The sequence below is a fragment of the Tyto alba genome, unplaced genomic scaffold (genome assembly GCF_018691265.1).
Source record: "Tyto alba isolate M040663 unplaced genomic scaffold, T.alba_DEE_v4.0 Super-Scaffold_34, whole genome shotgun sequence".
Taxonomy (NCBI): domain Eukaryota; kingdom Metazoa; phylum Chordata; class Aves; order Strigiformes; family Tytonidae; genus Tyto; species Tyto alba.
The window spans coordinates 983,564-1,010,962 of NW_024881309.1; the positions used below are offsets into that span (position 1 = coordinate 983,564).

The following is a 27,399-nucleotide window of genomic DNA, read 5'->3' on the forward strand; positions in this document are numbered from 1 at the left end:
GTCCAACAAGCAGGGTGAGCACCAACTCTGGCCTTACAGCTGCAGATTAGAGCAGAGAGGTCATTTGGGGAAGGTGTTCCCAGGGCTTGCAGGAGAAGTCCCAGGCACTCAGTCTGGAGCCACAATGACACAGGGTGGTGCAATGCAGCTAAGTCAGCAAAATCCACGTGGTTCTAACAGCGCTGGTGTTGAGAGACAAAAAAACTGTCTGGAGTTGGCAACACAGATGCCTCTTTATCCTCTGCCCTGGACAGTCAATGGCTTTGTCCTGAAATAGCCTTATTGATGAGAATGTGACATCAGAGCCACATCAAGGTCTGAAAGCTGAGGTTACAGGGGAGCTGTAGTGTCCCTCCAGTCAGTGTCACCCAAGATGCGAGTCCCTGGGCTCTGCAGGATGTAGATAAGAAAGGGGAAGCCACACATCCAAATTGTTCCGTCTCCTAATGCTGCCTGGCCCTCGTGTCCTCCCCAGCGACTGCCTGGCCCTGCTCCAAGTCCGCTCCATCCTCCAGCATCTTGGCCTGGAGTCCACGTGTGACGACAGCATCATTGTGAAGGAGGTGTGCACGGTGGTGGCTGGGCGGGCAGCTCAGCTCTGTGGGGCCGGCATGGCAGCCGTGGTGGACAAGATCCGGGAGAACCGCGGGCTGGACTTCCTCAAGGTCACGGTCGGCGTGGACGGGACGCTCTACAAGCTGCATCCTCAGTGAGTGGCTGGGTGGTGTGCGGTTGTCCTCCAAGGAGGCTACGCTGGTGCATCTACCCATCTTGAGCAGATGGGGTGCAAAGTAACAGCCGGGGTGGAAAGCTTCACGGGGTAGTTGGAGAGGAGAGAAGGTGTTTTAGGGTCTCAGGGGCACCGATCTAAACTCTGTCAAGGCACGGCAAGAGCCAGCTGCTCCCTAAAGGATGGCACGCCAAGACAGATCACACAGCAGGGACCTGGCAGCAGCTGGGGGCCAGTCCCACAGTACCCGAGGCCGGGCTGACCCAGAGATAGTGACCAGGTTCAACCGGTCCAGCTCATCAGGCAAAGTCATGGGGATGAGGCAGGTCGAAACCAAGAAGTCAGTCTATGACCTGGATCAAGAAGGCCCATGGCCAAATGACTATGCCTGAGCTGAAGGCTGGTCCTCCTGCGACAGTGTTGCTCAGACAGGGACTGAAGGCACAAGGCTGAGCTTGAAGGGGGCTCAGGGGCCCATGGGTAGAAGGAGGGCTCTGAACAGCCCCCCAGGTGAGGCTGGTCAGAGCTATGAAGGTTTATTAGTGCTCTCAGGGCTTGGTGGGACTAGAGAAGGGGCCAGATTTAGTCCTGAGTGGAGGGAGAGCATGATTACGTTGTGCTAACTGTGGACTTGGGCTGAAGCATGGAGACTTACACTTTCCAACGCCTCCTCCCTGGCAGCTCTCTCTCCATCCAGGTTTCTTTGTTTTTGGTTCTGTGTTTGTAGCACTGTTTGAGACTGTCGAAGGCAGCAGTGATGATAGGTGTGCAGTGGTTTGTTCCTTGTGGGGCTGGCACCTCCAGCCCAAGGCAAGTTAGATCAGCATCTCTTCCTTCCTGTGCCCTACAGCTTCTCCACCATCATGCACGAAACAGTGAAGCAGTTGTCTCCGAACTGCGAAGTGACCTTCCTCCAGTCGGAAGACGGCAGCGGCAAGGGCGCAGCACTCATCACGGCAGTGGCCTGCCGGATCCGGGAGGCCGGCCAGCGATAGAAGGAAGGAGGTTTGCGGAAGAGCTTGGTTTCAGCAAAACAGGATGTTTCCCCACCCGGTCTCTCCCTCCCTCTGTACACACACACACACACACACACACACACACACACACACACGGCCTCCCCTTGCAAGCAGACTCTTAGCTTTACTTGTTCTCTCGAGATACCACCAGTGGGACTGGAGATGCTGTGTGCTTTGTATAAAGTGTTGTCTTAGGAGTTTTATTGCATGCCATAAAACCACGTATCAAGTAAAGCTAAAAGTGTCTTTTGGCTGTCTACCTACATTTCCAGTTAGAGCTGGACCTGTTCCGCTTGCAGCCTCCATCAAACACCAGCTCTCCACCCCATGTCTCCTAACCGCTCTCACATCTTCCCTAACAGCAGAAAGGATAATGCTAGAATAATTAAGACACTGCATTGTCCCTTTACAGTAACTGGTACTTATTTATGTATGTCAGAGTTGTAGCGTGTCCGTGCTGTAAAAAGCAAACCTCTTTAAGATTGGGCTAAAGACCTCCATTAGTCTTTTACCCTGATCAAGGCTGTATTATTTCCATGAAAGTCATGGTAACTCTTAAAGCACAGGGTGCAGAATTTCAACCCGTGTGTTTGGAGTCTGCACTGAGAGATACCAAGTATCTCTGTTGGTGAGCAATAGCAAAGAACCTGCTGGGTTCAAGTTAGAGGTGCCCCTTTAACTGCTCCAGCAGAGCCCGTGCCTGGAAATAATTGGGGACTCAGGGTCTAATCCCATTTCCTGACCTCTCACCCGCACCCCAGATAGAGTGTAGGAACGTGGCATGTACGTACGGTTGTGTTACACCCCCTGGAAACCACTAGCACCCTTCCCTGGTGCATGTGCGGATACAAGGAACCACCACCAAGGTGGGTTGGTCTCTTCCCTGCAAATACCCACACCCAAGCGTCGTGGCCGTGTGTCTACGCTCGGCGCGGTGAGTTTGGTTTGCTTTTTGTCTGTGAAATAGTTCTGCGTCTTCAGCCTTTTGGGTGACACCTGGATTTATACACTGTATATTTATGTTTCAAGAGATCTTACGTCTTTTTATGTACATAGTCTTGGGGGGGGGTTATATTGCTTAGTTTTGACTTCACCTTTTAATGTCGTTTAAGAATGGTACAGAGTACTTATTTTCTTTTTTTCTCGTGTTGTTTTTTTAATTTAAAATTTTCTTGGGGTAGACTGGAGAAAGAGACCCAAATTCCGGAGGATGATTGTACAAGAGGTTTGCGCGTTCGGAATGTACCAGCAGAACAAAAGGGAAAGCCGAAAGGCAGGGATGCCATGCGCGGGGAGCAGTGGGGCCCTGCAGCGAAGCTTTCAGGATTAGGCTGGGTTTAACCTAAGGAGAGGTTTTATTTTGTCCCCCTGCCCTCCCCAGCCTGCTTCGCTCTGGAAGGCCGCGTCGTGCCCCGCTGCGGCGCGGCAGGAGGTGGCCCAGGGCTCCACGGGGCCCCGCGTGCGCCCGTACCCCTCGCGCCACCGTCCCGCCCCAGCAGGCGCTCGGCCCCGGGCACGCGCGCTCGGGCGCTGACGGGGCTGCAGCTCGGTCGTTCGGTGGGGTTAGCAGCAACAACCGGTGCCACCTCACTTCCATTCGGCACCCGCAGGGCTGCCGGCGAGCGTGCCCGGGGGCGGGCGTGCCCGTGGCATCGCTCTGCGGGCCGAGGTGAAAAGCAGCGGTTAGTTTTTGCCAGCGGAAAAGCCTACGGATGAGCTTAAGTGCTGCGGTTCCCTGCCTGAGTGAGCAGAGGCACACAGGCGGGGGGGGGGGGGGGTACGTTTCTGTAAATATTTAGCAGAAGATAATGAAATTTCAGTGATGTACAAAAAAAAAAAAAAAATAATTAATAATTCCCACAAACAGACCTTCAGTTTGGAGGATAGAGTTTTTGTCTATTTTTACGTATATTTTTATACTGCTTGGGGTAACCTCATTACCAAAAGTATCTCTTCTATGTTGGGGGTCAAGTTCAGTAGTACAATTTTAAAGCAAAATTACACTTTGGGCATTTAAAATGCTTATTTTTTTATAAGCCTCAAGACAATTATAACAAATAAAATCTGTGTATAGAAATGATGTAAGAAACCAAATCTAGTGGAAGTTTTAGATGATGTTAAATAAATTCTTGAAAGACGATACAGAAATCCTCTAATGTGGTACCAAGCAGTTGTGTGTGATTCTTTCCCGAGGCCAGCATTTTGCCTACTGAAAAACTGAAACAGAACTCTTTTTACCTGCTGCACAGTGCAGAAGGTTGCATTAGTGGCTGTATTTTTAAACTCTTCTCCAGCTGTACCCCTTTTGAAATATGTAGTGTTTTCATCAGTTAGTGAGCTAAATTTTATACAACTGTAGTTTTTTTTGGGGGGGGGGGGGAGAGTGGGAAAGATACAGACTATGGGGCAGCCCCGCTTTTGTAGCTGATTCAGGCTCCAGTTTAGCAAATTGTTGGCGTGGGTGACTAAAAGGATGAGAAGAAAACGCAGGTAGTGAAGTACCTGGTTGGCAAGGACGGGTGGAGCAGGGGAACCTTGCTCCCCTTGCCTTTCTCTGCAGAGAAGGAGGGGCTGTAGCTTTTCAGCAGCAGGAAGGATGAGCCCTGGGCTCGCAGGGTGGTGGTGAGTTGCTGAGCACTTTCTCTTCTCCTGGAACGGAGGAGGCGAAGGCAGGACGGGTTACCTGGAGCTTCAGCTGCTTTTGGGTCTGTCCTGTGGTATCTGGTCTGGGGGGCAGCGGGCACAGCAGCTCTGGGGGGCTGGCGAAGCCAGGGAGCCACGTGCTGAAGCTTGAGGATACGGCTCGGAACTTTCTGTGAGCTCAGGGAGGAGTTTGGGCTGGGCTTGGGCAGATGGATGCCCACCTGGATATCCACGTGGCTCCCGTAACGCTTGAAAGCTTTTGCTTCCCCTTTGCTTCGACTCAGAGTAAAGCAGGGTCTGAAATGTTCCCACTTAAAAAGCAGTACTTGAAGCGTTACAAGACACTTGTGTTAACCTGTGACCACAGACAGGCTCTTGGCCGTGGCTGTAAGAAAGGTTTTTAATAAAAGGTGTTCCTTTTTATCTCCAAGGGGACGAGCACCACAGATGTTTGCTGTACAGTCTGATTGTAACTTGGGCGGGACTGCAACCTCACACCAAAATGGTGCCATGGGATGTTATGTGAATGTGTTTAAAAATGAAGAAGGGAAGATTAAATCCTAACTATTGATAATGAAGGGAAGATCCAATTATTATATGCAGGGAGACAGACAGACTGATCAACTTGACTTGCCCGGTCTGTCTCTCCCCTCCAGTAAGAAGCGCTGCTCTGTGGATTTCGGATGGCTTTTGTTTTGCTTGGTTGTCCCCATCAGGATGCATTTTCTCTGCACTCCTGGTGTTGTGCTGGCACATTCTCCAGCCCCGCCGGCAGCACAACAGGGTCTTCACTGCACCCGCTGCTACACTGGAGACACTGGCCTTTCCTCCCTGGCAGCTCTCTCCGTGTCAGTGCTTTGGTCAGGACTGTGTTGTTACTGCTTTGGTTTATGTATATACATGCGCACACACACATATGAAAGTAGCAAATTATTGAGCCTTGCAAGAGGAATTTGCCTCTTCCCTTCTTGGAGTCAAAGGCCACGTAGGGATAAGAACCCCATTCAGTCACCCCGATTGCGTGAGGACCCCCGAGACACACAGAGCTCTGGCCTGGGAGCAGCTCGGAGGTTGTCTGACCCGAGAGCACTGGGTGCCTCTGTGCTGAGCTTTCAGGCAATCCCAACGTGCCCAGGTATCTGACAGAGAGAAGGGGGCGAAAAGGTGAGTAGGGACAGGTGTAAAACAGTGACAGAATCCACCAGTCCCCACACAACCAGTGACGAGGTACAAGACAGCAATGAAACCAACTGGAACCGGGGGGGGGGGAGACTTGGTGCCCCACCTCACCACGATCTCCCCTCCCAGCAGATAGAGAGGAAGGAACCTTCTGACAGATCCCTTTGCTTGCTCTGGTAGCAAAGCGGCCACTGAAGGCAAAAGAGGCAATTCCTGGTCACAAGGTAATTTGGAGTAAGAGTCAAATTGTGAGATCCCCAACGTGTCTGGAGTCTTTTGGGCCTCAAGCAAAGAAAATGCATCTTAATGTGGGTGTTGGCTCCATGTGGGGCAGGGGGAGTTAAATAAAGCCAAAGACTGTTCAGCTGCTAGCAGAAATGAGTGACTAGATTCACCTGATGTTATTTCGTGTTTACAATATTTATTTTTAGTAATTGACTGCAATTATATTATATATAGGCTTCCTTATTTTTGTACTTTTCATACCGTTTTTCCTGAGTGTGGTGTTGTACTTCTCAGCTCCCCTTTGCCACAATTGCTGGTCCTAGTCAGTGACAAATAAAAGAGAGAAAAAAAAAAAACAACCAACCACCCATTTTCTGGGGTAAGTTGTGACGTGTTTGGGTTTGTGTGCTCCCTTCACTCCTGCCCACTGCACTGAGCCACTCCTTGGCAATCCCTTAGAGGAAAGGCACCTGCACCACTGCCCCATCCCAAATCCCCAGTTCTGCCCACTGGGAAGAAGGACCAAAGCTGGGGAGGGGTTTGTTCCTTTGCACTGACAGTCCCTCCACAATGAGGGTGAGGGGGGGCACAGGATGCCCCGAGATCAAGGGAAGGAGTTGTTAATAGCTGGAAAAAAACCCATCAAGCTGAGGGTCCCGTCAGCTCTTGCTCCACATCCCCCATTCTCACCAGGCTGCAGGGGGGTGGTTCCCAGCAGCGAGGGCAGATGTGCTGGGGGGCCAGGGCTGCACCCCCCCCCACAGCAGCAGCGGGCCCGGGGGGCCCACGGGTGCAAGGGCAGAGCAGGACCCAGACCCGAGCAGGAGGGGCCAAGCCCTGGGCACAGAGCAGGAGCCCTGTGGCACTTCACCCCACCACCAAAGCTTAGACCTCCACCCTGGCATTACACAAAAAAATGGCTTTTATGTCCACGTTCTCTTCTGCCCTGAACAAGCAGCCCGTATTTCTTTCCACTTAATGACAGTTTTAAAGTCTTGGTACTTGTAGTTAAAAAAGAAAAACTGCTTACTTAAGTATCAAAAACCCAAGTCTGATACTGTAACAGCTAAACACCTTAAAATACTTCTGCTTTCTGCTTCCAAAGAAGTATGACACAATGCAAGATTATGTAGAAGTTCATCCACAGGCTAAACCCAATAGAAAAAAACTATTCATGGCAGAAAAGGATAGACACTGGTGAGTATTCCACTTGGAATCATTTATTGACAAGTTGCCACGTCCTTCCATCTTGCCTAACATATTTTTATCCTTGTTATAAAGTACAAATGGTTTAATACTTTTCTGACAACATTAAAAAAATAGACTAAAGAGGCAAAATTCTCACTTTGAATCCAAAAATCCTGCTGTAAGAATTCAAAATTGTAATAGACAAACATAAAACCCAACACATACAAAGAACGAATACGGTGTACCTCTTACGCTTGACTCATTCGTCAAACCAACTGAAAAGGAATCTGTTGTTCCCAGCTCTTACTTTGGATCCTGTGACCTTGCTTAACTGATGTGAAGTTTGTGTTAACACATACAACTCAAAAGGCACTCAAAGGTCACAAGTTCCTGAGCTAAAATGGGATATTTTCCCAAGGTAACAGTTAAAACAAGTCACAAAAAAACAATGTTTAAAAACTGGTATTTGGTTCATGTGAGTATAGTAAGCATTCAGTAGAATCCTAACTGAAAGCTGCTGCTGTATAACACTCAAATGATGGCAAGTATATTAGAGTATTTTCAGTATGTGGAAAAAAATTCACTTATGAGCATCCTTATTAGCACATTCACATGCTAAAAAAAAAAAAAAGATATATACTTGCTGCAATGTTAAAAAAAGCCCAAGAACAAGAAAGAAATGTATGTATATATGAGATACAATAAAGGCTTAAAACCAAGCAGATCTGAAAGTCTGTACAGTTAAATAACTAACAAAAGTTGGCCGACAAAATTTACACAGATATATTTGGCCCTAATGGAAAAGGACCACAAAAGCAAGCAGAATATTGATCTGGTATTTACAGATCAGCTATTAAAAAAAAAAAAAAAAAACAAAAAACAAACAAACCAAAAACCACACTAACAGAACTCACACATCGTACAATGTGTGCTCAGAATCTGACAGGTAAGTTCGTACGATGTCATTCACAAAAAATTCCCTATTTCAAATTTGGCTCAGTTTTTGCCCAGGAAAATAAAAGTGTAATGTTTCTCAAAACACGGAATGGCTACTGTCTGAAGATGCAGAACAGAAATAAAAAAATAAAAATGGGATAACTAGTTTTGGCCTGTATAATTTCTGATCTTCTCTTCAGATATGCATAGGAGTATACTAAGGCCATATATATTTGCTACAGTGTAAGGCCTTTTTTGTTGTCAAAGCTCTGTGCGTCAGCAGGGCATTTAAGTTAAAGCAGGCATACAGAGTTAGAGAAGTGCTACTATATTCCACTGAAGAGGTCTCAGGTTTCTGAATTATCTAGCAGTGCCTCACTGTCAGCCTTCTTCTCTGGCGATGTGTACAAGAAGTTACAGCAGATATAGAGCGGGAAGATCAGGAGTCTACTGTCCAAATTCATTACCACCTGCTCCTGTAAAGCAAACACAGCAGACATTGCACTGAAGCGATACCATTAGAGGGAAGTACATCAAAAAGCACACAAGACTGATACTAACAGACATTCTATAAATTTTAATTACTACGTAATAAAAAGAATAAGATACCCACCCCCAGATAGTAATTCACCTTAAGCAGATGCTTTATAATATTAACACTGATAAGATATTCTCAAAATGCTTATAACCCTTTGACCCCTTACTGCCAACCCTTCTGCATCAAAGATAACAGAACTGGAAGAAATGGCTGAGCAAAGTTTACCTTCAAGTGTGATGGAGAGAAAGGGAGACTTTTCTGCCACTATCAGTTTCAGGTGAGTTAATCAACCAGGCAATCCATAACAGTCTATATTTTAAAGCAAATTACAGTTTGTTGGCAGGAATTTTTTTGCTTTACTCTAGGAACTGGCTTTGGGGTAGCAAAAGTGAAACTTTATCCTACAGTAGGGATGGCATTTACAAAGTTTTCTATGTACTCACCTATGTATCACTACTGATTAGGATTTAAGAAACTTGATGATCAAGTCTTTCACATTCCTCACTAAGTTCTACAGTCACAGATGGGTGGAAATGGGCACATTCTCTTAAAAAAACTCCACTCCTCTCTGAGGCTTTCTTTTATTTAATTATTTGAGTAATAAATCCCACTCTTGAACAACATGCAGACAATCTTTTAACTCTTCAGCTTACGATACAAGAGAGTCTTCAAACAAACTCCAAATTTGCCTCTAAATAAGCAGGAGTCTGATGGATATGTTATTCAGACAGGTAATCTCACCAGTGTTGGAAGTATGGGAAAGCAAGCAGCCATCCAGCAGAACACTATACTAACAGCTTCAGCAGCACCCTGGGAACTAATTTCACCGTTATCAACACTAATGAAATCCACACTATCCTACTCTAGTTACACTTCACAAATTAGCTTAATCTTCCACTACCTATAAAAGGAACACTTGAAATTCCACATAAGCAATGACAACAAGAAGAACAACTTCTCTTCAAAAGCATTTTACTTCTCAGCATTGTTTTCATGCCTTGGACTCCACAATTCAAGTTCAACAGCTCAAAAATCCACAAACATACCTGGTCCTTCTCAAGGGTTAGGATCTGATATCCTGTCGTTCTACTGCAAATAATTTTCCCACTGCTATCAAAAGAGGCTAGACGTAACCTAGGGATATAACAACAGTTAAACTACTTAGTCTCCCATAACTTGTTTTTTCCAGCACAGAAAGTTTCTCCCAAGAAGACAGAATAACATTTTCAAATGTAACTAACTTGGTGGCAACAACATTTAATGCAAGCACAGACAGACAGACTTAGTTACAGTGAGGCATTTTAGCACACACCCCGGGGTCTGCCACCTCGGCCAGCGTTTACCTGAAGGCGATGTTTCTCCGAGGCTGCAGACTGACCGACCCACTGCACGGCTGATTCAGTGTATTGCGTTTGAAAATGATATAACGATTTGTGTACGTGACAAGAAGGTCAAAGCCAAAGTTGAACCCAGTCCATCGCCAGCAGTACTGAAGAACATAAGTAAAAAACACCAAACAAACCAGTCTGAGTATTGGCTACAACACAAACGGTGCCACTTCTCCAACAAATCAAACTTGGGAATGGAATTCTACAGAGATGTTTGGTGGATTCAAGGATCCTTGCCAACACCCATGTGAAATAAGACATCTTGGTAGGCAACCACTCAGCAGCCAACCCCTGCAGACAGATGACTACACAAGACAAGTTCAGTATCAGCTGTGTCCAAACATACAAAAATACATTTAATACAAGTGGATCTAAAATACTTCTGCATTCTGGTAACTGCTGCTGTACTCCTGAGTAGCACTTAACTACAGGTCCCGTTCATGCTTAAAGCACTCCTTAGGTTAAGCAGATTCAGTGGGAAAAAAATTCATGTTTCCTGTTTTTTCTCAAGATCTGTTAGCTAAAGAGGCATGTATGTACAGGGAACACACAGGGGTTCTGGCTGTGACTATTGCACATTTTATCTAGAAAGCTTCCTTTTCCAGTTAAAAAGAAAAAGACACCAGTGATCAGAGGTTTATTTTAACTGCAGGTATTTTACAAGTTTCAAATGACAAGTCGTGGCTACATTCCCTCCTTTCACACACTAAAAGGTTTTCCAAACATGGGCTTGCTTGCCGAGCAAGAGCACAATTAAAACACTAATCCCTTATTCATTGTGAAGACAGCAAGCGTTTTCATCCTTCTAGGGAGAACAAAATAATTTCTTTAACGTATCATCTCCATTACATCTTTTTGATGCAGTTTGACAATTAAGACCTACATGTTTTGAAAATACCCAACATGTCTGAGACATGTCAGCTATGCACACTTAGCCACATGCCATACTTACATCACCATCCTTTGCAAGTTTTCGACCACACCTCATGCTGTTTCCTTCCAGTTCCTCTTTATTTATTTCTTGAGGCCTACAAAAAAAGTGCATCTTTAAGGACACTTAAACAGCTTGGTTTGATACTTTAACGTGGGAAAGATGAACAGACCTGAGTAAGCTGGTCTGACCATACAACTGACCCTTCTTTGAGCAGCGGTTAGACTAGATGACCTCCCAGGACCCCTTCCAACCCAAATTGTCTCAGGAACATCCAACTGCTCTACAAAACTGCAATGCAAACCAGGTTGTGACACCTCAGTTAGGTAGGGCTATTACAAAAGGACCTTTTCAGATAAGAAAATAATAGCTGTTGCAATGAAATACATTCTCCAATCCTCCTAAAAAAAACGATCTCCTTTTTAAAACGCAGTAGTCCAACTTCCCAGGCACAAACATAAATGAGTGCTACTTCTAAGGAACAGTTGCAGGACTCTGCAGAATAGCAGCACTACGAAGAAGCACCCGCAGAGTCATTGTGAAAGATTTCTCAAGTGGCTGGTTGTGCAACTGGGCTAAAATAAGTTTACCCACAGTATCGTGAAGTGCCACAAGCCTCTTGATTCTGTCATCTTATACCAACATGAACTTGTTTCACCCAGAAGTTTCCACTGGCACTTCAACATGTAGAAAAATCTTGCAGAGCCAGCATAAGTAAAATCAGTTTTCCAGAGGCATGTTACTCACTTAACTTTAGACATGATTACATCATTAATCAAATAAGCAACCAGTGCCAGAAAGTCTTCAAGTTACACTGAGGACAAACACTTAAAGTGAGTATTATAAATCACAATGAAAGGCAACCCCCCACGCAAGTTAAACTATAAACCTGTAATATCAAACAATATACTTCAAGCCATATAAGCAAGAAGAAATGCAGCATCTGTTCTCTTCCTATTGTACACACATCACAAGAACTTGCGGCTATAGCTTTTACGAACAAACTCAGTCTGTGGTCTTTTCACCCCCTGTTTCTGTAAAAAACAAACCTGGAAGATTTAAGTATTTTAATGAATAAGTTAAGCAAATAAACTAATCATGCTAACCAAATCCATCCAAGAACCTCCTGTGTGCTTTCTCCACATCTTCTAGCTGAACTGGTTATGTAGCTGACCTAAATTCAGTAATGGTGATAAAAGATTTATTTCTGTTTAATTAGTGACAAATTTCACAAACATTAGCACATAATATTCAGACAGACATTAGTATTCCCCCTTCTCAATTCTTCAAGCAACCTCAGAAGATGCAAAACTTCCGGCTTTAACCACTTACACTGGCCTACCTTGTGCTTAGTGAACAGTCAAGTTATTCTATTTCATTCTTAAGCACTGCCAAAGAGACTATTAGAGTAGATATGATACCAGACATGGACACAAAAGATCTGTCTTGCATCTCCCACAGAACAAATGTTTAATTAAAAAAAGAAGTGATCCACTTTAGCACAACAAGTAAACCTTAAGCAGCTACAGTTCAAAGTCACAAACTCCAGTATTACACTAAAAAATTCTCAAATTCTGAAGAGTGAATAAAATGTTTAGTCCTTTTAAATGCAAACAACATAAAGTAGAAGAGAAACATTTTCTTCTCCTCTCAAAAGAGCAAACCACATCACACATTTCAAAGCAATATAATTTCCACGTTGGCAGTCTTAGAATAAGCAGGTGCAATTATGCTGTGCACCAGGTGGGATATGAAAATAGAGCCTTACTTCAGCTCACTGGGAGTCACACTCTACACTTTGTTCAGCTTACTAAGTTTGCACCCTTACGTCTAAGGGAAAAAAATGTGTCAACATACTGATCCAGGCAGTAAGTGTGAGAGGAAGGGCAGCAGATACAGATAAAAGGATGGTTTTATAAAACCTTAATTCTTTTCTTTCAGGTACTGGTTGGTCAAACGTCCAAAATATTTGCTTTAATACCAAGGAACAGCTGCATTTCTTCCCTTCTAAAACAAAACTTATGAACCACAGGTATCTCAGTGCAGGGTGGCACTATACCTTGCCAGCAGAAGACAGAGAAGTGATCTCAGGACTTCAGATAAATGTTATCTCCTCAGAGATTGCATGCTAGGGACTAGCAACATTACAGCTGAGCTGCACATAACTACAGGGAAGCACTCCACACACGCGTGCGTGTGCACCCCCCTCCATCTCCCTCCCACACAACTCAAGAACACTATGTTCAAAGGCAATTAGTCCACTGTTGACTATTAAATAAACAGTAACCTGAATGCCACCTTGAAGCGTTAAGTTTGTAAACTACTAAAGTTAGAAGCTAAGACATATTGAGAAGAAACACTACATTTCACCCACTTCTTACCATTGTCATTAATGAAAGACCTTGGCAACGAATGCCAGAATTAGAGATTTGGGGAAGCAGATGTCTACTGTTAAATATAACTTTCTCTGCCTGAGATCTTCAGTTGTAGCTGTCTTAAAAAAAAAAACAACCCAAAAAAACCCCCCAACCCATACTGCAAAAAAGAAAACTAGACAAGCAAGAAAAACATGGAAAAATGTTTTTTTTTCCGCTCATTCCAAGAGTCATTGAAATCATCAGCACTGTAGTTGAACAAGAAAGCTGCTCATTTTGAAGCTGGTTATGATCTCCATCATCTTCACTGCATTCTTGTATGAGAGCTTACTTTTTCAGAAGCATGTATATCTGATAGCTGACAAAATATTCTCATTGTATTACAGTGAACTGCCAAAAGACAGCATAAATAAGCAAATTATCTTGTGTCAGAATTTTGATGACTATGTTAATACTCACTTTCACATAAACTGTGAATCCCATACGAGCTAAAAGGTAACGTACAATGTATGATCGTCTACCGTCAGACACATCAACAACAGCATTACAAGAAAAGTCTTCCCAAGAAAACAATGTTAACAGAAACAAGCTGTGACCACCCGACATTAATCTTTAGGAGCTGACTTGATGAGTTTTACAATTACATACTTTACCTCCACCATTTTCTAAAGCACTGTTATTGACAAAGAGAACCACTTCTTAAAATCTGGACTATTCTTAAGACCAAAGTCAGAGTTTGGGGGATTTTTTTTACACTATTAAATTACTTCCTTTTGATGGAATTATGAAGGAAGTATCCCCTATATAAAACACAATTAAGCCATGGAAGTCACTGCCACAGGGTGTTGGGGCCAAAGCATAAGCTGTTTCAACACAGGACTGTACATATTTAAGAACAGGTCTATTGGTGGTTGGTCATACAGTAACGATCCAACCAACACCTCCAGCTGGAAAATCCTTAACTACTCACTGCCAGAGAAGTACATCAAGAGAACACTCACTCTTTACTTCAAAGAAAGATGAGAGATTTTTAACTCCCTCCTGCTGAACACTGCCACAGACTGCACGGCCCTTGTTTCAAATCAGGACAGTGGTTCTTATGCTTTTCAGATTGCAATTAATAAGTGAAGCCTATCATTTTAACTGAACATGCTCATCTTCAGAATGGCAAATGCTAGGCTAACAGAACTGATGGAAGGAAATAAAGAAGTTGGTTTATTGGTTTTTGAAAGGTAACAAACATTTTGCAGCTTCCTGACCTGACATTTATTCTCCACAAAGCACACCAAGAACTCAAAGAGAAGACAAAGGCAGGAACAACTCCCCCAGGTGCACTTTGCCATAGTTTCGGTATTAGAAAAAGATTAAGGGACCTGGCTCAATGCAACATGGCAAAAAGCAAGAAGGGAAACAGTTTGTGATCACACACATTCATCTAACATACATGAAAACGTGTCTTGCTGCCCAAGTCACCACCAGTGACAACCCTTGTTAGGCACGGACTCGAGAAACCCAACCACGCATTACACACACAGACACCAGCCAGGGTATTACACAAAGTACAGCTACACGCAGGTCGTTGAAAGGGCACAGAAAGATGGTAGTTGTCATGGAACTTCCTCAACAACAGTGAAATGCCACCACAGTGCAGCACATGGTCTAGGAAGGAGAAGAGAGAAGATATATAATAGGAGGATTGCAGAGAGAACAGGGTCTTAGCAGTGGAGAAGGATGCACTGCCTGGGAAGAGCTGGAGGTGCTGGAAGTGGAGAGTGCTATCAGACACAAACACCGGGTGGGGGAAAGGCTGTGAAATGAGAAGGAAATGAGGCAAACAGGTCACAGGATGCCAAGTCCTGCTGGGTGCTGGGCTCTCACTTGCTGCCTGGAAGGCTAGGATGGGAGAGGCAGGAACAAAGGTTAGTATGGAGTTATCCCTGCATAAACAAAAAATGACAAATTGCCTTCTACACCAATACAGTTAATTACATCGCACCACAAGCTATTGCCCACCTAGCCCAGGGAGGAAGGCAGGACAGAAAAGGCTTCTCCATCTGCAGTACTGTTCCTAAAGTAGTCCTTAAAATGGAAGGCTAATAAGTTACTCTTTCACAGTCTCAACACATATTTCAAGGCAAAGTACCGGTGAGAAGCATTAACCAACATACAAGTAAGTACAGAACATCCCTCCCCAGCATTTACCTCTAGTCTCATTATACAAGTTTTCTATAGTTCTACTGTTTAAAGGGTAGGACATCGGCCAGCCCAAGGGAAGAGATGGCTCCACAGAGAACAGCAGCGTTTAAAACCACTGAAGTATGCTTTCCCCCCTGCCATTCTTAATGTAAACTCCAAAAGTTAATTGTGTCAGAATTTATATGAGGACTATTTCTAATTTAAGAAAGAAATAAAGGAAAGCCTGTAATATACCTACCCAATATCATTGTCTTGTTCTGCTCTGAGCATGGCAAACCACTGCTGTTTGTAAACAGAGGACAGCCATTCTAAAATTAAAAAAAATAAATAAGCTTGGTGTTGTCTTTGGAGCTGGGAATGGGGATTTTCATAAACATTTGAAATATAGAAATAAAATTACATTGAAATAATGTTACACTTATTAACTGGATGGCCTATGCAAACCCACCACCTGATAATGCACTTGTGTTATTCATCTCCAGGCCTCAATTACAGAAGAAGCGGTACAGATAAAAATCAACAACTGACACTAAATAACTCAGTACTGTATTAATCTTATCAAGCATTCACAATTGCCAGAACTGATGCAACTCAACAAATTTTCTCAGCACGCCAAGTTCTGTTAAGCCAGAGAGCTTGTTAACAAGCTCTTGGGAGAAGATGCTGTTTTCTGAATCCCCAACAGAATTCTACACAAGTTAAAGAAGAAAACAGAATCAAAGGGTAAAGGAAACAGTGACTTATCACGGATATGTTGAAAACAAACAGAATTTGTCCCCTACGAGAAATAAACATAAGTCATTTCTTCCTCCGAGAACACCATGAAGATTTTATCAGCGGTATTAAATTAACAGTTGCAACCAAGAGATAAAACGGAACAGAAACTAATAGCTTGCAAGTCAGTTACACAAAAGGAATCATAGGCACCCAAAAGCACAGTATGCAAGTTGTTCTTAGTCAAGATAATGAACAGGGGCAAGTATGCAAGGTCACTGTATGAGAACAAACTCTATGGAGGAATAGGCTGGGATGGTAGGATTGTGGAGAACCACTGTTACCACAAAAACAAAACAGGTAGTTGATGAAGATGATAGAAGGGAGAAGTGAGACCACAGTGCTGAGATTGCCTTAGAAGTCCCAGGTGCAAAAATGAAAACCTGCCCTTCCTTGCCCCACTAACTCTTGAGTTAAGATTCAGACTGTGATAGGACCAAAATGAGAATTAACTGAAGTAACACAGAAAGTATAAAAGTGATTTAAGGAAAACCACACAGTTAAGGAATAGAGAATGGATGCACTAGAAGGAAAAAAAAAAATAATTAAAAAAATCAGGAGATAGAGCATCTTCTCTATTTTGCATATATACGTATCAATTCCATACATCATATTTCAACTGTAGTTGAACAATGAACACTTTGCTTACAGACATTGTGTATTTTTGTCTCTTACATCTTTCCTCTGCAAGCAAGAGCCGACTCTGTTGTGAGTTCCTAATTTCAGTTTTCTCCTGCAGGTCCTATGCACATACAGGGTATAAAAAAAATAAGTACACTATTTCTTTCAACTATTCAACATGATTTCCTTCTTTACCACCCTGAGAACAATTAAATCTAGAATAATCTGAAAGGCTTACACTACAATACAAACTACCCAGCAATTTCTACACTTGTAGGCGCTCTCAGGTATGATGCAATCACCTCAAATACTGGATGCTGGCAGCCAATAACCTGTTTGAAAGTGCACCACCAGTATTTATCTAAGCCTCCTTTTAAATGACAAGCGAAAGTTCTTCATCTTAACCCAGCTGTTGGCTACAAAGTGGTATCAACAGATGACAAGGGCTATCAAGCATTAAACCCTAACAGCACTTCATTACACACATAGAGGTCTCCACATTATGCTGTTCACCCTTCCCTGCTTTCCCAGTTCTCTCCAAATTCAAGCTGTTTTTTTTTTTTTTTTAAAGTCATTAGTGCTAGAGTCTAAACATCAGATACTCTTCCTGCACTAACCACACTCACTGTCATCCTGCTTCCTTTTCAGCATTTATCACAACTTATGAACTGTTTAACTATGAAAGCGTAAACATTTTGCTATCTAATACCTTGTGAACTATGCAAAAATTACACATTCTTTTTCAATAAGCACAAACAGATTAGCCCCAAAGTTGCAATTAATCTTGTAACAATTTAAGAAACATTCTTCCTCTGACTTAAATAGATAGAAGGCTTCTGTATTTGAGTATAGACACAAAATTTATCCACTGAAGAACACTAAGAAAAGGCTGCCCGTCACAGTTCTGGTAAGTGATAACAGCAGCAACAGTAAGATAAGGAAATCGAGTGTAGTACTGGCAAATTTCTGGTTTGCAACATCTTATTCACATGCTGACAAAGCCATTTGACAATAAAGTAATCCAAAGTTCTTCTGTGTCATCATTAATCTAAAGGGCCATTCACCCAAGTTATTTTATTTTTTTATTACGGAATGAAGATGCCTTTGCACTTTGATTATAATCTGTACCAATATAACTCGTAAGTAAGATGGATTATATTTACTTTATACATGACTTAAGCATATAAAGTATCACATATCAAAGAGCAGATCTGTTCTTCTGGATTTTTTTATGCATAATATAAAATGTTATCACTTCCTTGAGGTCAAAAACTGCCCCATCTACTGGACATAACCATCCCGACCGTTCACCCAAAGCGCACCTCGGCTCGCTGCAGCTCTGTCACCCACTGCCTCCACCTGCTGTTCAAAGAACACTTTTAAACAGACATTTGAGCACAGGATAACTGAGTTCCTTTGTATTTTACTTTGTCAGAACTAGTGCAGAAGACAGCCTCTTCTCCGTCTATTAAGGTACTAATTTCAACCAGAACCGGGAGCAGGGAAAGCCGATGCATTTAAGCAATTTCGCTCGAGAGATCGACAGATTTCTAGCGAGGAAAGGACCCGACCTGCTCCCCACAGGAACCCCCTACCAGAAAGTCATAATTCAGCTTCTGATAGCCACATTCTTTGAACATTTCAAAGCATGAGAGAGAGAGGAGCTCAAGGTTATTCAGACAGCAACTAAACCATTATTTCTGGCAGAGATAGGATAGAGCAGAACAAGACAGACAAACTGAGTAAAGCGCCTCTCACTACTGCATCATAATGGCAACAGAAGTGTTTTAAAAGCATCTAACAATTTGATCAGGCTAGCAGGCTTCAAAAGAAATATCCCAACAAGTCTGTTTTGACATTATATCACTGCATTGACATCTATGGCAGCATGAAGGAAAAAGCCAATATGAGATGAAAAAAATAATTTTAATTTTACAGGAAAACAGGAGTGTAACTCAAAGACAAGTTAAATATTTACATATGGCAAGAGTCCAAAGCAATGCCCAAGGCTACAAGTATGGACAGATGACTAAAACACAGATGTCAAGAAGTTACAAATAAGTGATACACAGCTCAATAAAAGCAGTCTTAATTGACATTTGGCCATTACACCTGAAAACAGACATCACAGAGACAGATGAACGTTGTTATTGTACGGACAGATATTAAAAAAAAAAAAATAATCCAAGCTGTGTACATGAGAGCTAGGAAGAAAACCTGTCAGTTAAGATGCAAAATTCAATGTTAAGATTCAACTATGATAAACAGAGTGAAACATGAAGCAAACTGAAAGGCAGAGCATGAGAAGTCCCAACACTGTTAGGAGCACAACTAACTCAGGGTGGGGTGGAGGGGGGGAACCACACCAAAACAAAACAACTTAAAAAGGAGGAGGAGGTGTTTCACATGATAAAGATCAATGATAGTGGAAACACACTTTCAAGTAAGAGCCCAACTTGGTAACTCATTTCCAGTCTTGTCTATCAGCAGCCAGGTTTATACAGCTACCAAGAAAAGAACAAAGCCGATCTGTGAACTCAGACTTCAGCAGCAAGGTGAGAATGGGGCTTTTTATTTTTCAGTGATAATGTAGTGTTAATAGCAGTGATCTATTGCAATATTAAATGGCATTTTACTCTATGGGCTTCAAAAAGCACCAGGATCTAGAATGAGGATGTATTTTATACAAGTCAAAATGCAAATAAAATGACAAGAGCATAATATTTAAATATCTGATCTCCTCCAAATCATCCTAAATACTTGCTGTAAGTAAAACTCATCTTTGAAGCTGGGAGAAGTGTTCACAGCATCTTGTGCTTTTGGCTTTCACTTTCAGGTATTATTCCAAATTCTACCAGAACCCAGCTCTTTTTAGAAAGATAATGGCTAGGAAACAGTTGAGTCCCAGTGAGTTTTGCTCTCTCAAAAGCTTTTTTGCACGTCTGGGACTCTGGGGTAATTTAAATACTGATAACGTACTGTGCATTGATTATGGAGTATTTTGATAAACTGATTAATCAGCAAAATGCTTAACACATCTATGTGTGTGTCCTAAGACTTTTACGCATGTAAATTTAAATTTAAATTTCTGCTGAATCTTCAGCCACAATTCAGACGTTGGAGATAAACACTGAGAGAACACCAGTAAATGCACCGAGATATTGTCAATTAAGCTAGAGCAGGACAGGCTAGAAAAGGCACACAGAACTGGATCAGCTGAGTACTCACTCACCTGAGGGTATTAGGGAATCCCTCTCAATAATTCTGGCTGATGCCAAGTCACTGATGATATACTGTAATCTCAAGTGCGTGAACACTGACAGGAACGCATTCCCCTGTTCTGATTCCAGGAACGCAATGTCATCCTCAAAATCTGCAAGACAAAACAACTGTATTACAATTTGTTTTCCTACATATTTTCCAAACCCTATTTATATTTGAGACTCAGTTTTAACCTATTGATCAGAGAAAGTTATTATGGCAGGCAAATCATGTTTTGCAGCTAAAATAAAGAAATTACTTACTTTCAGCAGAAATGTTAGACCAAACTTTTCCTCTTTTGAAATACACTGGTGCCTTCTAGTGAGAAGGCAACAAAAGCTTATCCTAACTGAACAATAGCAATAGCAACAAAGCAAAAATAGTGACCAGGTCTGTTTACTTGAAAACATGTGGACAAAACAGTGAAAAAGCTATCAGTGTTGAGAATATGATGCCAGGGACTGTTGGCAGAGGCAAGCCTTCCCAGAGAGAATGGGAGAAAGTGTGGAAGTGAAGGAAGACTATCTTATTTTACCTCTAACCCGTGTCTTTCCCAATCCAAGGCCATGCCAATCAATCCTACCTTTCCTACGCTTGGCAAACCAGGCATCAGCTTCAGTTAAGAGTTGTTTCAGAGACCCATTCCAGGAAGGCACTAGCTGAAGGAACATCCACTAGGTAAAATAAACAAACTTCAGTGAGTTAACCGAAGTTTTCAAAAAAGTAATACATGCATTATTAAAGGAACATTTTCATAACGCATTAATTCCTACAAAGATTCTGGTACTCTATTAAATACTTTAATTAAATATCAAAAAGGCTAAAATTCTCATTGCACTGCAAATCAGCTACTACTCAGGAGTTCAACTTCATGAAGCCCCAGCCAGCCCCTTTTTTAAGTACCTTTTTGAGAGCAGTATACACATCCATCTCCACTTGCATTACAAATAGGTTAGAAGAGCTAATCAGCTGTTTCATGAGGTTTATGCTGAAAAAAAAACAAAAAACAAACAAACAAAAAAATCACAGGAGTTCTATGAGACAGTATAGACAAAACCAAGAAAGTAAGCCAGGTAACAAACAACTATCAACAGCCAAGAAAGTTATTTGTAGTGAGCTATGTACTGCGGAAGAAGTTGCACTGCATCACTTCAAGTTAACTGAAGATTGAATACCTGAGTTCTTTGAAGAGTTCAATACTCTGGTGAGTCATCAGGTTATTCAAGAGCCATTCAAGGCACCTAGATTAAAAGTAAGGAATTAGTATCTTCATTTTTTGCTTATATATGTCAACATTCCTGCAATAGTTGCTCAGGCTCACAAAATCTGATTATGTACCACGATTTTGAAATGCCACTTTAACCCAATACATGAATGCATAAAAATACGAAGAAGAGTTATTCCAAAAGCATGAAGTTTACCATAAAATTTTCCAAAACTCTTCAAGTTGCATTTAGTTTCTTTCAGGTACACTGAAAGTTACATTTATAGTATTATTAATGCCACAAAAAGCTCTGAGAACACACCAATTCACAGCAGAAGGAAGCATTAGCACTAACCTCAGCATTCTGCTCCCAAATGTGTAATTATCCCTCCTAATTAAGATAAAGTTAAGCTTAAGTTCGAATACTAAAGCAGCTTTGTGATAAAACAGTCAAAGATCACAAGTATTATTTCACTGTCACACTGAAGACCAAATATATTATCTTTACTAATATACTTTAGTAATTAATGCATTCACAGCAAAGGCCAATCTACCATAATCTATACCAATTTTAAAGGTAATCAATTATAGTAGAAACTCAAAACCTAAACAGGACAAGCAGAGACCAAGTCAGATAGCTTTTTTTTTTAAAAAAAAAAATTAACTTGAGCACTATTTTACTGTGTGTAAATTCACATTTCTAATTAGCAATGTGCAAAACATCTTGAAGAAAGTAATTCTTACTTTTTCTTCACAGAGTCTAACCCGTATGTCCCCGCTGAATTATAATAACCACACACAGTTTTTGCATTAATGGTTTCCTTCATTGTTTCACCACATTGCTGGATTAAGCCATCCTGTGGGGAGGAAAAAACCCACAAGTATTCAAAGTTCTATTTTCTCAACAGGAAGTATCAAAGATTGTGGAGTTCATACAAATTCTCATCCCTGAACAACTACTGAAGTCACATGTACTACAGTGACCTATGCTATGCCATCCAGAAAATTTAAACCAAAATAGATTTATAAAAATAGATTTTTCTGAAGAATGTATCACGTGAAAGAAAGGCTTAATGAATACCTTCAGGGTAGAACAAATGAGCTATTAGAACATATTTTAATCTACTTCTAGATATGATTCTCAAAGAGGCACTTAATATTAAAACTGAATCTTAGTCATAGCATTTTTAAATAAAACCACTGCATTATGTTTGGGTTTTTTCCCCACTTAGTCTGAAAAGATGATTAATTTCTCTGGGTGAAACAGTACACACATGTGAGTATATTATGAACTGTTATCTTTATCTGGAAATAAAGCATAAAAATATTTCATATTTATTACTTACAAGCTGCAGCATGCAGGCTGCTGCTAAAAGTGCAACTACTCGGCTGGGTTTTATTAACACATCATCTCTGTACAGCGAGCCAAAAGCCACCTGTAAAGCTGAAAAGAGTATAAGTGTCAAAAAAGATAGGGCACTGAACATGGATAACCAAAAGAACCCTTAAATATAACCAAATCACTTGAGTGCACACATTCTCTACAATCTTATTTGCTCTGGATAAAAAGCTAGTATTTACCAGCCTAAGTACACACACAAACAGAAAACACAAAACATGGCATTAACGAATAAAATACATCCTTTTCACTATTTAAAATATCATCTTAAACAGCCACCAAGCCACATCAGGGAGCAGTATGGAAAGCAGTTAAACTAGATAAAAAGAAGTTAAGCCCCATGATCCTTCTCTGCAATCGATCACTAGCACAACACTGAGGTATTACTACGATGTTACAAGTTTCTCTGTAATTCTTCTGAAGGCACCACGTCCTCACGCCATGGTGCTTGGTACTGCAGCAAAGCGTTCTGTCAGCTCACATCGGGGCCCTGCGAGCACTCCCTCGGTAGCTTTTCAAGCCCAGACAGACAAAGATGTGACTCACACTCTAACACTTGGCCCCCCACGAGTTGCATACTGATCTCAAGAGCCCCAATGCCAAAACAAAACAAGCAGTTGCTTTTCAGCTGTGCTTCCCAACTCAGAGGTACAAAAATGAATTCAACTCTACTGGCAACCCAAGTTAAGCTCAGAACTGAATGTGCACAGAACTGATTCTCTCAAGTTTCTTATTTGCTAGTTTGAAAATTATTCTTAGAAAATTAGTATTTTCAGTTATTTTTTGTCAGGTTCAACTTAACCTCTACCTTGAGAGTTTATGTTAAAACAAAAGGTTCCCACCTACCTTCTATATCAATATTTTGGTCAGGAATCTCCAGCTCTATGATGTTCATGCTAGACTCTTTCCAAGATCCACTGAACATACTGGAAAAGTAGCCCGACTATAAGAGGGAGGAAGGGAGAAACAGAACTCAAGTAAGAGATTTCATTTAAATTAAAACTGTCAAAAGCAGCACATGGAACAAAAGATCATTAATATTTACCTTTACGCAGAACAGAATGTATTAAGGGAACTTTTCACAAGTTAAAACATTCTGACATACTTGAGTAAGGGCTAATTATATTTGCTTTATTTCTGAAAGTGAAAATGTGTATAGAAAATTTGGACTACATGTCTGTAATCAGAGTAAAGAGCTTTAAAAGGCCAGAAAAGCCACATAAGCTCTTTTTCCTACAAACCACACCACCAAGGGATCTATAATTAGTCCAAGAACTAAGTCCTTAATGTTACTGGCAGACAACAAATCCTGCAGGCATTAGGGAATGCCAGTTTAGGTATCAGGAAGAAAAAAGAAAAAAAAGCAGCATGCAAGACATACAAATTAATGTGCAAGGTTGTAGTCTCATACCAAGGACACATACACATACACCATTTATGTAAATATACCTTTTATTATAAAGTGTAAGGCATAAAAAACTAGAATTTGACAGGTTTCCATCCAAATGAAGTGAAATACACTGCTCTACTAGGATTCATGATTTTCCTTCTCAGCAGAAGATGTGCCCATTATGAGATGCTATCACTCACTGAAGTTTACCTGAGAGATCAAAAAAATAAAGTCTATTTGTACAGCACCATATTCCCTGACCTCTTAACTCAGCATTTCAACTCAGGGCAACAAACAACATAAAATCTAATTTTGATTTTATCTGATTATGTAAGCATCTCTATACCTTCAGCATATCCCCTAACTATGATGACATACAACAGACTGCCCTCAAAACCCAGACCTTATTCATCTTGCCAATCCTCATGAAGCTACCTTAGCTTTGCCATGTAGACCAACCCTTCAATTTCATAAGACTTTATCATTTTAGTAAACAGCATCAGAAGAAGGAAATCCTCCATTTCTCAGATCTGACCTTAACAGGTAGAGCAGCACCTTACTGCCATTTATCAAATTATATGCAGTAACTTGAGAGACTAGCAAACAGAAACATTCAGACTGAGATAGTCTGCTCAACAGGACTGAAGAGGAGCCATAATTTCATTAAGAGTAATTTACAGAGAGAGTTATTTTTAACCTCCAAAAATGTTTTACCTATAGTAACATAGTTCCAATAACAGAGCATGAACTGAAATAGAAACCTGACTTAGAAGAATGGTTAACTTAACCACAAAATTTCATCTCACAAGAACATCACTTGTATAACAAGGCCTCTAGAGAACAAAATCGCAATTTTCAGTCTGTTAAAAAGCATCCACAGAATCAATTTAACATTCAATTTTAGTCACCAACCCACACTAAGTTTTAAGGAGTAGCTTCACCAACTTGAGACATAGCAACAACAGAATCACAATAACGATTAAGAACGCCACTGCCAACAACAGTCTAAGGATGAACCAGCAACATGCCCACCCTGTTCACGCTGCACAACGTAAGTCTGACTGTCCAACCCACTTATATTCTCCTTTTGTTACAGAGAGTCCAAGGTGAGCAGACAATTAAAGCTCTGTCTGCCAGCTGTCCTCCCTGGTCAGACATACCCACTGTTCTAACAAGAGACAGCTGTCACTGGTGAATCTTTGGCTCTACACAAACTACTTTCCTGCTCTCATTTTATGCTCTTTAAAAGGTTCTGAAAGATATAAAGGGCTTTTTCCTACAAGCAAGCAATGAAATTTCCCTCACTGTGGGCAACTCAAGTAGTTGCTGTACCTGCACTGGAATCATGGCATTAATATTACAACAATAAAAAAATCAAGAATTCGCTTCTACCATCACTTGTTACACCAGAGAAACTGCATTCAACCTGCTGAGCATCTCACAGTGACATCTTCACCTTGTAGCACATAAAACTGCTTTATGTTTGGCTACAGCTAACAAAGAAGTTCACACGTTTTCAGGTATAGTACCTGACATTACTTTCTCTTCTCGCTTCAAATAAATTGCCTCCAAGGTTAGACTTCGACTTTAAAGTTAACGGCACAACTGAATTACACATTTCAAGACAAAGCCATGGTTTCTCCCCACTTCTGTCACAGGAAAAGTAATAAAGAGAACAGACAGTAAAGATAACAGTACCTCTGCACTCCCAAAACACAAGAAGTAACACAAAGAACTTCACCTTAATACAAACTCAAAATAAAATGCTTGTATAAACTCCATCTTTTTTGTAGGTATGCACTAAGATGTATTTCTTCTTAGAGTTTCTGTGCATACCTTCCTCATGCAGCAGCAAGACAGCCCTCATCCAAGAATGAAGGCTGCATAACAAATACAGAGCCCCAGCTCCAACAATTTCACTTCAGGTTCCTATACCTGAGTCCCAGTGAACAATAAAACTGAACTGGGTTAGCATGCGCATTAAAAATCCATTCTGGAAGCGCTGTCTTTGCTCTGCAATAATAGTAACATCGCAGGGGGCTCTCAGCCACTTGTTTAGCAAACAAGAACATGTTCTCAGGACATCAAAAGACAGTTTTCAGGACTGTTTTCATGAAGGATGTGCCAAGGTTAAGACAAGTAGATTAAAAAAATTAAGCAGCAAGAGACAGAACCAAAGAAACTTTTCACACAGGAAGCTACAGTTGTGTTTCCTAGCATTACTATCAAAAGCAAAACAGTCTGCATCCACAGACAGTGGTAAGTCTGAAATATAAGAAAAAAAAAATAAGAAAAAAGCTCATCACACTTAACATTTACCATATTCCTTTATTAAAAATACACCTTCTACTGCAAGAAAGAAGCCACTTACCTGACACAAATATATCTTATGCAAGTTCCACTCTTCTCCCAGAGCACAAATTTTGATATCACTGTTCTCCCCATTCAAAAACAGAGTCTGATAAATATACTTAGAAGTGCTTTTCAATTTTTTCCTACACAAAAAGGCAAAGAGAGACACACTACTTCATTTTTTTTTCTGTTACACCAGCAACACTAAGTATAAACTACTTGATGTGGGGGTTTTTTTTCCTCCCCATAACGGACTGCCCGCCCGCCCTGTGCACTCACTTCCCCTCTCTTGTTTCCTGCAGCTGCTGCTAAGCCCTTCCCAGAGCAAACGAGAGCCTCCGGCCCAGGCCCACCCCCAGCCCCTCTCCTCCGGCCCAGGCCCACCCCCAGCCCCTCTCCCCTCACCTCTTTCCCGCACAAGCCCAGGCTCGGCCCTCGGCTGTCCCAACACCCCCCCCCCCCCCCACGGCCGAACAAAGCCCACAGCCCCCGACCTGCGTGGGGTGTTGAGGAGCAGCTCCTCCCGCTCAGCCTCGCCGTCGCAGTCGCTGTCACCGGGCCCCTCGGTCCCGCCGCGCTTCCTCTTCCCGCCCCGACCGCCGCCGTCCCCGGCTGCCCCATCGCCGCGCGGGAGGCCCACCCGCCGCCTCAGCACCCGGCTGCTCAGCGAGCCCATCGCCGCTCCGCCGTCGCCTCCTCATGAGGCCGCCCAGGAGCGGAGCGGGGACGGCGGCGGGGACGGCTGCACCTCAGCGGCGGCCGGCGACGGCCATCGCCACCGCGCCTCTGCGCATGCGCGGAGGGGGGCGCGCGCGCAGCGGGGCCCGCAGGCCGCGCGTGCGCCGGGGGCGCCGCTCCACGTGGCCTTTGGGGTGTCGCGGCGGTAGGGGATGGGGGGGGGGGGCGGGAAACCCGCGTTTTGGGGGAGTCCCGCAGGAAAAAGCGGCAACGGTACCCAGCGCCATCGCTGCTCGTGATGAGGGAGGGGATTTCCCCCCCCTCTGCTCCGCTCTGGGGAGACCCCCCTGCAGTGCTGGGGCCAGCTCGGGGGCC

The 27,399-nt window shown here is 42.5% G+C and overlaps 2 protein-coding genes across 6 annotated transcripts in view; one reads left to right on the forward strand and one right to left on the reverse strand.

The window, feature by feature from the left end:
- LOC104368811 (hexokinase-2) overlaps positions 1 to 6,156 on the forward strand; it is a 30,316-nt gene extending 24,160 nt beyond the window's left edge. Inside the window, exons 17-18 of the mRNA XM_032985141.2 lie at positions 476 to 709; positions 1,581 to 6,156. Of these exons, the coding sequence (XP_032841032.2) occupies positions 476 to 709; positions 1,581 to 1,725 (379 nt within the window). The 3' untranslated portion in view covers positions 1,726 to 6,156. The remainder of the gene's footprint in view (positions 1 to 475; positions 710 to 1,580) is intronic.
- Positions 6,157 to 6,991: 835 nt separating this feature from the next.
- Positions 6,992 to 27,124, reverse strand: GMCL1 (germ cell-less 1, spermatogenesis associated). Of its 5 annotated transcripts, XM_042801370.1 has the most exons (16): positions 26,366 to 26,435; positions 25,524 to 25,643; positions 24,054 to 24,204; positions 23,451 to 23,547; positions 22,552 to 22,649; positions 21,950 to 22,062; positions 21,561 to 21,596; positions 21,177 to 21,242; positions 20,905 to 20,989; positions 20,585 to 20,675; positions 19,973 to 20,113; positions 15,584 to 15,653; positions 10,796 to 10,871; positions 9,799 to 9,944; positions 9,502 to 9,589; positions 6,992 to 8,393 (listed from the first exon to the last, which is right to left on the reverse strand). In XM_042801370.1, the coding sequence occupies exons 4-16, from the start codon at positions 23,527 to 23,529 to the stop codon at positions 8,265 to 8,267; spliced, it is 1,218 nt and encodes a 405-aa protein (XP_042657304.1). In that variant the 5' UTR covers positions 23,530 to 23,547; positions 24,054 to 24,204; positions 25,524 to 25,643; positions 26,366 to 26,435; the 3' UTR covers positions 6,992 to 8,264. The 5 variants fall into 5 exon arrangements, with proteins under 5 accessions (XP_042657304.1, XP_042657302.1, XP_042657306.1 ...); XM_042801368.1 differs by lacking the exons at positions 24,054 to 24,204; positions 25,524 to 25,643 and adding an exon at positions 26,841 to 27,124 and having other exon boundaries at positions 26,366 to 26,489; XM_042801372.1 differs by lacking the exon at positions 25,524 to 25,643 and having other exon boundaries at positions 26,366 to 26,476.
- Between the last annotated feature and the right edge of the window lie 275 nt (positions 27,125 to 27,399).

Excerpts from the sequence above, each read along its gene's own strand:
- GMCL1 (XM_042801368.1), bottom strand. The coding sequence starts at position 27,022 with ATGGGCTCGCTGAGCAGCCGGGTGCTGAGGCGGCGGGTGGGCCTCCCG. Across the intron at positions 23,548-26,365 it reads ATAAGATATATTTGTGTCAG|TCGGGCTACTTTTCCAGTAT; the intron begins GTAAGTGGCTTC and ends TCCCTCTTATAG. Across the intron at positions 22,650-23,450 it reads CCAAAATATTGATATAGAAG|CTTTACAGGTGGCTTTTGGC; the intron begins GTAGGTGGGAAC and ends TACTCTTTTCAG.